The 13,450-nt window shown below is 37.4% G+C and overlaps 1 protein-coding gene across 2 annotated transcripts in view; it reads left to right on the plus strand.

Moving 5' to 3' along the window:
• CDS1 (CDP-diacylglycerol synthase 1) overlaps positions 1-13,450 on the plus strand; it is a 71,518-nt gene that overhangs the window by 16,665 nt on the left and 41,403 nt on the right. For both annotated transcript variants that reach the window (XM_081304541.1, XM_081304542.1), the window contains exons 2-3: positions 2,092-2,219; positions 11,342-11,438. In XM_081304541.1, the coding sequence (XP_081160667.1) occupies positions 2,092-2,219; positions 11,342-11,438 (225 nt within the window). The remainder of the gene's footprint in view (positions 1-2,091; positions 2,220-11,341; positions 11,439-13,450) is intronic.

Raw genomic sequence — 13,450 nt, forward strand, 5'->3', positions numbered from 1 at the left:
TCGTGATTCTCTTGCCTCAGCCTCCTGAGCTGCTGGGATTGTAAGTGTGTGCCACCACGCTCAGCCCTATTTTAATCTTAATTTTTTTTTAATTTATGTTTCTAAAGGAAATAAAGCAGAACTCAGAAGCTTAAATAATACAGCTAAGAGCAGGACAGCTAACAGAGGCAGTGGAGGGGAGGATCATGGTCCAGGATCATTATTGCCAAGTGAATTTTGAAGTGGTTTGTGAATATTTTTAGTTTTTCCAAGGACCTCAATTTAAATTGTAGTCCTTTGCTTTCATTTTACATATGTGAAAATTGAAGGCTGAGTTTTCTGGGGGCTCAGCAACATTCCTTTTGTCACACTCATATGGTATAGGTAGAATGAACACTGGTAACTCCCAGTTCCTAGTTTTGTACTCTTTTTGTAACGTTGCAAGGTGAGGTAGAAAATCACTTCCATTAGTCACCACCTCCACTACCACTCACACCACACCTCTCAGCGCTGGGAATTACTGAAGGTGAAAAGGAGGCAGGCAGGGTGGTGGGGGGAAGGAGTAATGTGCCCCATTGCTGTAGCTGTGATAGACCTCCTAGCGTGGCTCACTGACATGAGGGACTGACAGGTTCTAGAAGATGTTCTGTTTGGTTGCTTATTAGTCAACATCTCTCTGTTGAAGTTACTTTGGGTCCAGCTGATGCTCAGTGGCCCAATGGGTATTCAGCATATCTGTTTCATTTGTCAGCTTTGGTATAATAACACATTCAATTTCATAATTACTTAATGAAAAGTTGCAGCTGGTAAACTAAAGTTTATTGTTGCTTTATGAAAACTAAAAATACTCCCAAAGGCTAAATTTTTTTATTTGGTAAGCTAAAATTTCTGTTGGTAAGCTACTCAGTGAGGCATTAGAAGACTTGATTTAATCATAATAATAGCTTACCACTTATTTGAATTGACTAAGTCCTTGGCATTATACTATTTTTTTCCTTTGGCATTATAGTAAAGGCTTTGTTTTATAAACCAGCAGTTAAAAGTGGTGAAAAAATTTCCCAAAGCTTTGGAGCTTATTTATCTGGGGCTGAGTTTGGATTGAGACTCCCCAATGTTCTGAATTCCTAGCCACTTTTATCCAGGATTGTTTGTGGCCCAACATTCTATTCAGTGCCCCATCTTCTCCTCTTTGCTTCCTATGAATATTTTCCTTCTATTCTATCCCAGTTCTGTGCCCTCGCTCTGATTTTCCCCTTCATAAACCACTGTCTTTACTGAAAGCTGTTGGGTGGGGGAGCATGTGGTGAAGGGAAGATGGTGTGGAAGAGGGGAGGACATGGGAGTGGTGTTCACCTTCAAAACAGAACCTTAGATGACATCTTTGTTTTTAAACTTGTTTTGAAATTTGTCAATTACAAAATGTCATATTTACATCCTTGAAATTGTACAGTGACCACTTTTGTGTAAAGGCTCGGAGCTGCTGCTCTCAGCACACACTCACAGCTCCTGTATATGCATGCTTAGATGTCAGTTTGGGTTTCAGATAACTTCCAAAAAAATATTTCCATTATAGAAAACGTTTTTGATCATTGTTTACCTGCCACTAAAACAGAATAATAATATCTCTTTGATCTACTTCATTGGAATTATCTCTTTAAGATCTAATTAAAATGATGGAAGTTAAAATGCTTAAATATGTGTAAAAGTCTATGCCTGTATAAGATATTCTTCCTACTGTTGATGCTTTGATTGCCATCAAATGAAAAAAAGGGACTATGAACAGCTGATTAAAATCTGTATGAAAATAACACTTTGTTTCCTTAATAAAGCAGCAAAACAATACATATTTGATTCTTTCAATACATTTCTGCTTTAGAGAATATATGAGCTTTTTTTATTTCTTTCATTTACGTTAATTCCTTTATATTGAAATTTTAAGAAAGATAAACTTTCCTAATAATAAAGTATAATGGCACTTGAATATTTAAGATAATTTACGAGTTGTTTGTTTCAGATTATGTAACACTGAGCAATAAATGAATGCATTGGCAGGCATGTGCTTTAAGACAAGAACTATTTTGCAAACTGATTTTCATATTTATTTACTTTTAGGAAACAGATATTGATGACAGATATGGAGATTTGGATTCCAGAGCAGATTCTGATATTCCAGAAATTCCACCATCCTTAGATAGAACCCCTGAGATCCTGAAGAAAGCTTTGTCTGGTTTATCTTCAAGGTATGATTGCAGGAAGACAAATATGCCTTGGTACAGAAAATAAGCTTTGTTTACCATTGTCTGTGTAATAAATATGACATTTTGTAAGTTGGGGAACTATAAGAGGAAAGCCTTTCCTTATAACCACTTAATATGTGAGGCAGTCCTAAGTGCTTGATGTACATTTTTTTTCTTTTTGCTGAATGTAAAGTTACCATATAAAACTCCATAACACTTTTATTTAAAAATGTTATTGAGGGCTGGCTCAAGCGGTAGCGTGCTCACCTGGCATGCGCGGCCCGGGTTCGATCCTTAGCACCACATACAAACAAAGATGTTGTGTCCGCCGAAAACTGAAAAATAAATATTAAAAAATTCTCTTTCTCTCTCTCTGTCTCAAAAAAAGTATAAAAATGTTATTGACTACAAAATTTCAGATAATTTTATATTGCCTTCCAATATATGCTTTAGTGATATGAATTATAAAACTTATAAAAGCAAACCCCAGCAACTTGGGAAGACAAGACAGGAGTATTGCAAATTTGAGGTCAGCATGGGTAACATAGCAAAACCTTTCTCAAAAAGAAAATAAAAAGGGATGGGTATATAGCTCACTTGTAGAGCCCCTGTGACTTCAATCCCTGGAAAAAAAAATTTAAAAATCAAAATTAGTATAAGATTTATCCAAATTAAAATATGAAATGTTACATAGAGACATAGACCAGTGTTTCACCAACATTTTTGACTGTGACACACAGAAATACATTGCATACCGTATTCCAAGAGACACATAAGCTTGTATTTTACCTGCAGCAGAAATGTAATGAAGTGTTTCTTTCTGGTACTGTTTGTGATGCTCTGTTATTTCTGTTTGATTGTGTGTGTGTGTGTGTGTGTGTGTGTGTGTGTGTTTGTTTTACCAAAAAGTGCTGGATACAACTTACTTGATTTTACTACCCATAGGTCATAATTTGCTGTTTGAAAACCACTGGTTTTATCATTTTTTGTAAATGTAATAAGAGTTTTTCTCTTTCTTGCTTTTGTGGGTAGCCATTCTGAGTCTGACACAGACTCACAACACAGATTATTTCTTTGATCTCAGAAGGTGTCAGGGCTTCTCCCCACCAGCAAGCAAGCAACGAGTTCTTCTGTGGACCCCAGCAACGTATCTTTTGATCCTGTTCAACTCTGACATTGTCTGCCTGGAGAGAGCAGCAGATCCCATAGGTTGAGATCTCAGTTCCACAAGATTGGCCCTATTTCAGACACTAGTCATTAAATCTGAGCCTCTGGAACTTAAGACCAATCAGCTCCATATTGTGGTTCCCTTTTCAGGCTGAAATAAAAAAGCTCACAGAACTCAGGAAGACACTTACTTACCTGTGCCAGTTTATCATAAAGGCCATTTAAAAGGGTTTTAAAATAAGCATCTAGATGAAGAAATGCAGTATGCAGTCTGGAAGAATCCCATGCACAGGAGCTTCCATGGCCCTGGAGTGGGGGGTGCACCACTCTTCCGGCATGTGGATGTATTGTTGTTTACCTTCCTGCGTCCAGAAGCCCTCCAGACCCTGTCCTCTTGGGGTTTTATGGAGTCTTTGTACAGGCATGACTGAAACATGGACAATTGCAAACAAATGTAAGCAGGTAAAAAGGGTCTAACACTCACAGACTGATTGGGGAAACCTAGCAAGGCCCTTCTGTTCAGATTATTCTTGACTTTCCCATGTAGCATTCATTCTTCCCAGGTATGGGTCAGGACCCCTTCTGAAACGGGGGTCTTGTCATCTGCTATTGGACAAGATAGGTCAGAGAATTTCTTTATGGCCAGCTCCAAGACAGATAGGTGAAGGAAAATTAGAGCATATTTTTAGTTTCTGTGACCTGCTTTCAGGAAAAGATATTTTAATTTCTATGGCTTGCCTTAGAAAAAAAGAAACAGGTGAAAGGAAGGCAGAAGAAGGCCCAGTGTGGGGATGGATTTGACTTTCTGAAGCCTGCTTTCGAGTACTAAACTGCCCTGGCATTATTCTCTTCTGTGGGAGTATGAGCTTGGAACTGTGGTCAAAAGCCAAAATATATATATCATAATGTCATAGCCATATTAGAATAAAGTAATTGAATGCATAATTTTTATATTTTTAAACCAGTAGTACAAATCTATGGTCTTTTATTAAAAACACGAGTATGATATTTATAGTTTTTGTTCCCAGCTGTTTTCATGATATAGTTCAGATGTACCTTTGCTTTAAAATCTCATCAGAGCTATCTCAGATGTGAACACTTATAGTTGACGTTTTGTAAGAATGATGCTGGATTTCTCTGTGTCATTAATATAATTAGATCTTCCTTAGTAATTATTTTTTTTTCTGTTATAAAATACCAGTAACAAATAATAGCAGCTAATTTTTAAAAAATATTTTTTAGTTGTAGATGGACACAATACCTTTATTTTATTTGTTTATTTATATGTGGTGCTGAGGATTGAACCTGGAGCCTCACACATACATGGCAAGCACTCTCCACTGAGCCACAACTCCAGTCCCTATAGCAGCTAATTTTTATTGAACATATATAATTTGCTAGGCAATGCTCCAATCACTTTACACATACTGACTAATTCATTCTCATGCCTACCCTGTAACACAGGGGTAGTCTTACAGCTAATTTGTACATGAGGAACCTGAGATTCAGAGATCATAAATATATCAAGGGTCTTGTGGCTTGTAAGTGGTGGAGCTTCATTCTGAGCTCAGGCAGTGTGGCTTTAATGCCTTTGTTTTTACCTGTGCTAATTATGAGAGGCTTAGTTCTTAAAGAAATGAACAATAGATAATACAATAATTTCAATCTCAAGAAACTTCTATACAAAGATTATATGAATGTTTTAAAATATTTTCTATACATTTTTTAGTCTCTTTTAAATCTAATGGCTAAAAAGAGACTGCCATGCAGAAAATTAGAATTTGTAGATAAATAGGATTAAAAATCACAATTATGTGAGAAATTTACATGAATTCTAAGGAGGAAAAAGCCCTATAATCCTCCTATCATTACTTGGATTTATATTACTTTGGTATATACCCTTTGAAACTTTTTCTTGTGCATCAAGTGTATGTGTGTATAATGTAGAAATGAGCTCATACTGTTTTCTGCCTTGCTGTTCGCATTTTAATTTGTAGTATTATTAGGAGCAACATTTCATATTTTTAAATATACTTCAGGACCTTCATTTCTTTTTGTGCAGTGCTAGAGATAGAGCCCAGGGCCTTGCTCAGGCTAGGCAAGTGCTTTCCCACTAAGCCACATTCCCAACCCACTTCAGAAACATTTTTAGTGGCTTTGTGACACATTCCATCGTATGGCTGTTGTCCAGTTTATCCAGCTGAGCACCGAGTGCTGGGCATTTAGTTTGCTTTTGAATTTTCATGATTAAAAACATCTCTGCATTAAACATTTTGTTTGTAACTAACTCTTTTTAGAATCCATAATTATTGCCTGAGGATAAAATTTTTTAAAAATGAAATTACTGGGGCTGGAGTTGTAGCTCAGGGGTAGAGCACTTGCCTAGCACATGTGAGGTCCTGGGTTTGGTTCTCAGCACCACATATAAATAATAAAAATGAATAAAAATTTAAAAAAGGTCCATCAACATCTATCTGTATCTATCTATATCTATATCTATCTAATATATATATATATATATATATATATATAAAATGAAATTGCTTAGCCAAGGTTTGTGCTCATTTTTAAGGCTTCGTTGTATAATGCCAGGAGGGCCTAAGTGGTCTTCACGCACTTGGCAAGTTGCCTCAGTCCATTTCGTGACCTGTGTGTAGGTCTGTGCACTGGCCAATTAGGTTTTTCCCTCTATCCCTTAGTGGATGTCTTCTCTGGCCAATGTTTGGTAGTATATGGAAATACTTTAGGTTGTCACAAGGTAAAGCCCTACCTTCTTGGCAGCTGGTGGGTAGAGCCCAGAGATGCTGCTAAGTGTCATGCGGTGAACTCTCTTGACAAAGAGTGATCTGTCCCACAACATTGCTAGAGCTAAGGTTGAGAAACCCTAGAAACATCCAGTTGTAGCCTTACTCATGCTTCTAAACTTTCTAATACCATCTTCTTTCTCTGCCTACTTTGGCCAGAGGTTAGTGGTAGACTTTCTCCAAATTCCTACTCTTTGTCTGATGGCCCACCTGTTGGATACTGTTCATTCCTCAGGCTGCCTCTGGGTTCTGATTATTGTGAACTGCCTTCCCAATACAGGTTCTCAATGACTCATGATGCTTGTGTCTTTACTAAAGTAATTAAAAAAAATTTTCATTAACTTTTGAAATAAAAGCCAACTACTAGTTATAATAACAATAAGAATGAACAATGTGTGTAACTACTTGAGATTATTACTTTTGTTTGTTTGTTTTGTGGTGCTGGGGATTGAATCCTTGGTCTTGAGCATGCAAGCACATTCTCTTCCACTGAGCAAACCCCCATCCCCAAGATGATAACTGTTAAGGATGATACTTAATTATGTACTCATTTCTAGTTCATATGGGTCCTGAGGACATGGAATTGGAATGAGATCCTCAGAAACAGTCCATGGGTGGTGGTTTGGTGTGATGACTTGGACTTAAAATTTAGGCTTCCCCTGATGTGATCATTGTAATATGGAAAAGGAAATGGAGAATTTAAAATTCTGAGCCAGACTATACTTTTTTTTAAATAGGAGTGATTCCTGCCTTCCACATAATTACACTTTATTGTGAATCCAGTGCTTCTCCTTGAAAGGTGACTTTTGGTTTGTACTGTGCTCTGGTTTGAATGTGATTCTCAAAGTTCACATATAGAAAACATAATCACAAATGAAATAGTGCTGGGAAGTGACGCATAATAAGTGGTGAAAAGCCCTCATGAATATATTAACGTCATTATCATAGGTCTGGGTTATTTATCACAAGTGAGCTTATAAAAGTGGGTTTGACCCTCTCTTGGCCTCTTGCCCTTCTACCTTCCATCATGGGTCAATGTGGTAACCTCACTAGATGCTATACCTTGATATTAGACTTTCTAACCTCGAGACTATAAGAAGCAAAATAATCTGTTCTTTATAAATTACCCAGTTTTAGATATTCTGTTATAGTATCCCAAAATGGACTAAGATACATTATCAATGAATGTTTAATATGTGTTAATCTTTTATGTGTTTAACCTTATATTAGATATTCTTGGGAAATTTGAGGCAGTCATTTAAATTAAAATAAGAGAATTAAATCTTTGTTCTTATTGAAAGAGAGGAATTTGGCGGGGGGGCACGGAGGAGATATGGCCATATTAAAAAGACAACCAGATAGAATGTGTTCCTTAAGGGCTTAGGTTTTCGGTTCATTTTGGCATGATGTGAATAGAGTAGGTTTCCTATTTAAAATCTCTGGTTCTTATCACCTGCCATTCTCTGAAGCTCAGAGCTGGACATAAGAGCTACCTGGACTGAGCAGCACCCTTCCAGGGGCTGATTGCTGCTGCTTCTTCTACGTCCTTTTCTCTAGAAGATAGTCTTGCTAATTCCACATCTGAGATTCAGTCATAAGGAGGGCTAAACATGCTTCCAGGTTTCATACAAACAGGAAGGATTATACCAGTGGCTGGCTTATTTTTCCCTGTTTATCTCTGACTAGCTTTGTGACTTAGCCCAGTTTCTAATCCATTCATTAATCCACAGTTATGACTATAAAACTAAATGGAACCTTTCTGCTATTGCACTTTTGACTCTGTACCCATTTTTAGTTCAGCCCCAAGCTTATATCTCATGAGAAATGTATGAATCTCTATAGTTTGTTAAACAGCAGAGGGAAATAAAGTGGGTTAAGTCAAATTTGAGTCCCTTGTGAAGCTGGAATAAAAGTACATGGATTTAATGTTGTTGGCATTTTACATCTTTGAGTTTAGCAATGATGCAGTGAAAGGGTTATTTGAAAGAGAAGTTTTTAAACTACATAGGAGAGTGATTGAAAGCAAGGAATGTAATCAGTATCTTATAAACGGATGAAATAAGCTAATATTTCTGTTATGAAAAGGGAATGAGAATCCATGCTTTAAAGTACATGTTACTATTACTATATGAATCAAAATGTTTTATAACAATTTAAATGCTCTTATCAGTAATTTAAAAAATCATAAAAATCTTTAAAAAACACCAACAATTTTAGGTTCAGAAATATAGGTACATTCAGATTTTTTTGTTGTTGTTTTTTGAGACAGGATCTCACTATTTTGTCCATACGATCTTTGGATTCCTGGGTTAAAGGGATCTTCCCACCTCAGCCTTTCCAGTAGCTGGCACTGCAGGTGTATACTATCATGCCAGGTTTTAGAAATCATAAGATGATTCAGATACCATCATCCATGAATTAGACTCATTCTGGGTTTTACATATAGCAGCTACTACCTTTTTTATGACATGATCACATAAGGAGTGATATTATTTGTAGAGTACATTGGAGATGAAGCCTGAGGCTCCTGGTGGTGGTGGTAGGAGGTGGGCAATTGGGCATCCCCGGGCCAATAGCACAGGGTTGAGGGAGAACAGTTCTCAGCACAGCAGGAGCCAGTGCCATACCAGCAGGGATACTCTTCCATGAGGAACAAAGAAAGGCTCAGGGATAAGAAAATACTTTTCCCCAACTCCCATAAATCAAAGGCATTTCTGTATATCAGTGACAAATTCTCAGAAAGGGAAATGAGGAAAACTACCCATTTACAATAGCCTCAAAAAAAAAACAACTTTGGAATCAACAAAAGAGTGAAAGATCTATATAATGAAAATTACAGAACCCTAAAGAAGTCAAAGAAGACCTTAGAAGATGAAAAGATCTACCTTGCTCTTGGATAGGCAGAATTAATATTATCAAAATGACCGTACTTCCAAAAGCACTATACAGATTTAATGCAATTCTGATCAAAATCCCAATGACATTCCTCATAGAAATAGAAATAGCCATAATGAAATTCATCTGGAAAAATAAGAGATCCAGAATAGCTCAAGCAATCCTTAGCAGGAGGAGTGAAGTAGGTAGCATCACTATACCAGACCTTAAACTATACTACAGAGCAATAGTAACAAAACAGCATGGTATTGGCACCAAAACAGACTGGTAGGCCAATGGTATCAAAAACATGCACTGGAGAAAAGATAGATAGACTCTTCAAAAATTGGTGTTGGGAAAACTGGAAATCCATATGCAACATAATGAAATTAAACCTCTTTCTCTCACCATATACAAAACTCAACTCAAAATGGATCAAAGACTTAGGAATAAAACCAGAGACCCTGCATCTAATAGAAGAAAAGTAGGCCCTAATTTCCATCATGTGGGATTAGGCCCCAACTTCCTTAATAAGACTCCTGTGGTGCAAGAATTAAAATCAAGAATCAATAAATGGGATGGACTCAAACTAAACTGAAAAGTTTCTTCTCAGCAAAAGAAACAATCAGTGAGGTGAATAGAGAGCCTACATCTTGGGAGCAAACCTTTACCCCTCACACATCAGATAGAGCACTAATCTCTAGGGTATATAAAGAACTCAAAAAGCTAAACACTAAAAAAAAAAAAAACAAATAAAAAACAACCCAATCAATAAATGGTCCAAGGACCTGAACAGACACTTCTCAGAAGATGATATACAATCAGTCTACAAGTATATGAAAAAATGTTCATCATCACTAGCAATTAGAGAAATGCACATCTACTCTAAGATTTCATCTCACTCCAGTCAGGATGGCAGCTATTATGAAGACAAACAACAATAAGTGTTGGGGAGGATGTGGGGAAAAAGGTACACTCATACACTGCTGGTGGGACTGCAAATTGGTACAACCACGATGGAAAGCAGTATGGAGATTTCTTGGAAAATTGGGAATGGAACCACCATTTGACCCAGCTCTCTCTCTCCTTGGTCTATACCCAAAGGACTTAAAAGCAGCATACTACAGGGACACAGCCACATCAATGTTTATAGCAGCACAATTCACTATAGCTAAACTGTGGAACCAACCTAGATGCCCTTCAATAGATGAATGGATACAAAAAATGTGGCATATATACACAATGGAATATTACTCAGCAATAAAAGAGAATAAATCATGGCATTTGCAGGTAAATGGATGGAGTTAGAGAAGATAATGCTAAGTGAAATTAGCCAATCCCAAAAAACCAAATGCCAAATGTTTTTTTTCTGATATAAGGAGGCTGATTCATAGTGCAGTAGGGAGAGGGAGCATGGGAGGAATAGAAGAACTCTAGATAGGGGACAGGAGTGGGAGGGGAAGGGAGGGGGCATGGGATTAGAAATGATGGTGGAATGTGATGGACATTATTATCCAAAGTACATGTATGAAGACACAAATTGATGTGAATATACTTTATATATAGCCAGAGATATGAAAAATTGTGCTCTGTATGTGTAATAAGAATTGTAATGCATTCCACTGTCACTTATAAATAAAAATAATTAATTAAAAAAGAAAATACTTTTCCTCTTATCACAAAAAGCAGACAGCACACTTTAAGCATGAGAAGGAAGTGTGTTTGGTCTGTCCTTATCCTCAGTGATCAACCTGTTAGATCACAGGAACCTTCATTTCACCAAAATCACTGTAATTTCCAGTTTCACTTCTGTATTATCCTTTCATTACTTTTTCTCTTTGATAGACCATGCTCTCTACACCATATTCTTAAATAGCTACTGATTTTTTTTAACCTACTATCCCAAAGGACTGAGCGTCATCTTTTCCTAGGGCTTTTGAACCTGACTGGTCTCTCCCTTCATGTGATCTCTGGTAGGATGTATGACTTTCACAGCCAGATTGACCACCTAACTCTCTAACCTCATGACTCATCCCCATTCACATTTAACAAAAATTTCTGTCTTTCTCTGGCTAACATAATCTCAAATTTTAATTTAGCTCTTAGACAGTGGCTATTGTTAGTACATAAAGTGAAGTAGGGTATCTTAAGGAATAATTAAGAAAAATTCTTAAGTTTAGCAACTCTATACTGAAACCACACTAAAAAACTTTTTAAGATATCATTAAATACTTTAAAAGATATCATTAAATACTAACTTTATTAACATTTTCTTTGTAGGTGGAAAAATTGGTGGATTCGTGGAATTCTTACTCTAACTATGATTTCAATGTTTTTCCTGATCATCTATATGGGATCCTTTATGCTGATGCTTCTTGTAAGTGTTTGACATTTTCTTAAGTGTCTCTTGCTCTGTTTTTCAGCATTTATATATGATTGACATAATTCCAGTATTTCATAAAAAAGAAGGTAATCCATGCTTTGTTAACAGCAAATTTAGCTCCTTTAAGCATCTTCTAGGTCATGAATGGATTTGGGCTAATCATTTCTGCCTGTAAATAGCCAGTATGTTCAATCAGAAGAGACCAAGTGTATTTCCATGTGTTCAACATTGTGCTGAGTGTTAGACCTGACAGAAATACACACACAGCTTTGGCATATATATGATTATAGCTAGATCCTTGTCTCCAAGGAACTTAGTGCAATGGCTGAGACCTTTAGATAACCATTGACTAAGTACTGTGGTAAATAAGTGGGATAAGTCCAATGAGAACATTATTAGAAAAGCACAGTAAAAAAGCATGTAGTGCAGTCTGAGGGGAGGGATGGAAGGACTTCCAGAGTCCTGGAGACTAGACAGGGAACGTGTTATAGTTTGGATACTAGGTATCCTCCCAAAAGCTCAGGTGGTGATGCAGGGATGTTCAGAGGTGAGGTCATTAGATTATGAAAACTGTGTCCCAAATGGTGGCTTGATCATGTGGTAGATTTACTGGGTGGTAACTGTAGGCAGATAGGGTGTGGCTGGAAGTAGTTCCCTGGTGGTGTGCCTGTGGGGTTTATATGTTGTCTCTGGTACCTTGATCTCTCTTTGCTTTCTGCTTCCATGAGCTGAGCAGCTTTCCTCTGCTACACCCTTCTGCCACGATGTTCTTCTGCCTTACCTTTGGCCCAGAGCAATGGAGTCTGACTGTAGATTGAACCTCTGAAACCATGAGCCAAAATAAACTTTTCTTTGAGTTGTTTTTGTCAGGCATTTTGGTCACAGTGACAAAAAAGGTGACTAAACAAGAAGACTTTCCAAGGTGGGGACTTTATGGACAAGGTGTGGAGGTAGTGGGAGAACATGGTGTGTTGCAGGATCTGAGGTTGTACATGTGGAGGGAGCTAGGGATGGGACTGCAGAGGCCAGGAGAAGCCATTCTAGGAGTCTGGGTTTTCGCTGTGTATGAGAATCCCAACGGTTGAAGACAAACAGGTATTTTGAGCTCATAATTTGTTTAATAAATGCTTTCATGATGCCTGCTGTGTGCCAGGTTTTGTGCTGGTTCTGGGGTATAGTGAAAAAGGTGATTATCTCTGCCTCCATAGAGCTTGCTACCTACACTTTAAAGAATTGGTTGTAGATATATGTCTCTATCTATATCTGGTTGAAAACTATGATGAGCATTTGAAATAAAGAATAATACTATAAGAACAGAGAAGGAGCTAGGAGACTCTACGGAAGCATTGTGCCAAACACAGAGAACTGTGATATACATGTTGAATAGGAGTAATCAGTGAGGTGAAGGGAGGACCCTAGAGGAAGATCCTCATATACAGAGGGTTACTGTGTATCTCATTGTGGTGGGAGTGAGCAAAAAAGCATTTGTTCAACTAATTTATTATGTACTTTCAGGGTGCTGAGCATGGTTTGGCAGTGAATAGTGAGAGTATGCTCTTGGGATTGTGCACTGTGTACCTCTTCATTATTATTGTTGTTGTTATTTAAGGTCTGCCCTCCCAGTGCATGCCTACCTGCACACAATCCCAGGCATGCAAGCCCCCTCCTTCCCTTTTATTATTTTCTTTATCCATTTCTTAGCTAATTTGACCTCTTCCTGTATACTCACCTCTATTCTTTCAATGCTCTTGCCTACTTAAAAATGCATGTACCCATCTCCCTTGTCTTCCCAACTCCATGCTCTATCCTATTTGTAGATGATAAGCTTATGGGCAACATGATAAGAGTTTTCCTTTTATATTATAAAAAAATAAGTCTTCAAGTGAAAGTAGAAACAACAACAACAACAACAACAAAACCTCATGAAACAATGTGAATTGGCTCTTGAAGGGCTAAAACACCTCTTTTACACTTTCTTCCCTCATTAATTTTGTACTTCCTTGGGG

This window comes from Spermophilus citellus, assembly GCF_964194105.1.
Source record: "Spermophilus citellus genome assembly, chromosome: 8".
Taxonomy (NCBI): domain Eukaryota; kingdom Metazoa; phylum Chordata; class Mammalia; order Rodentia; family Sciuridae; genus Spermophilus; species Spermophilus citellus.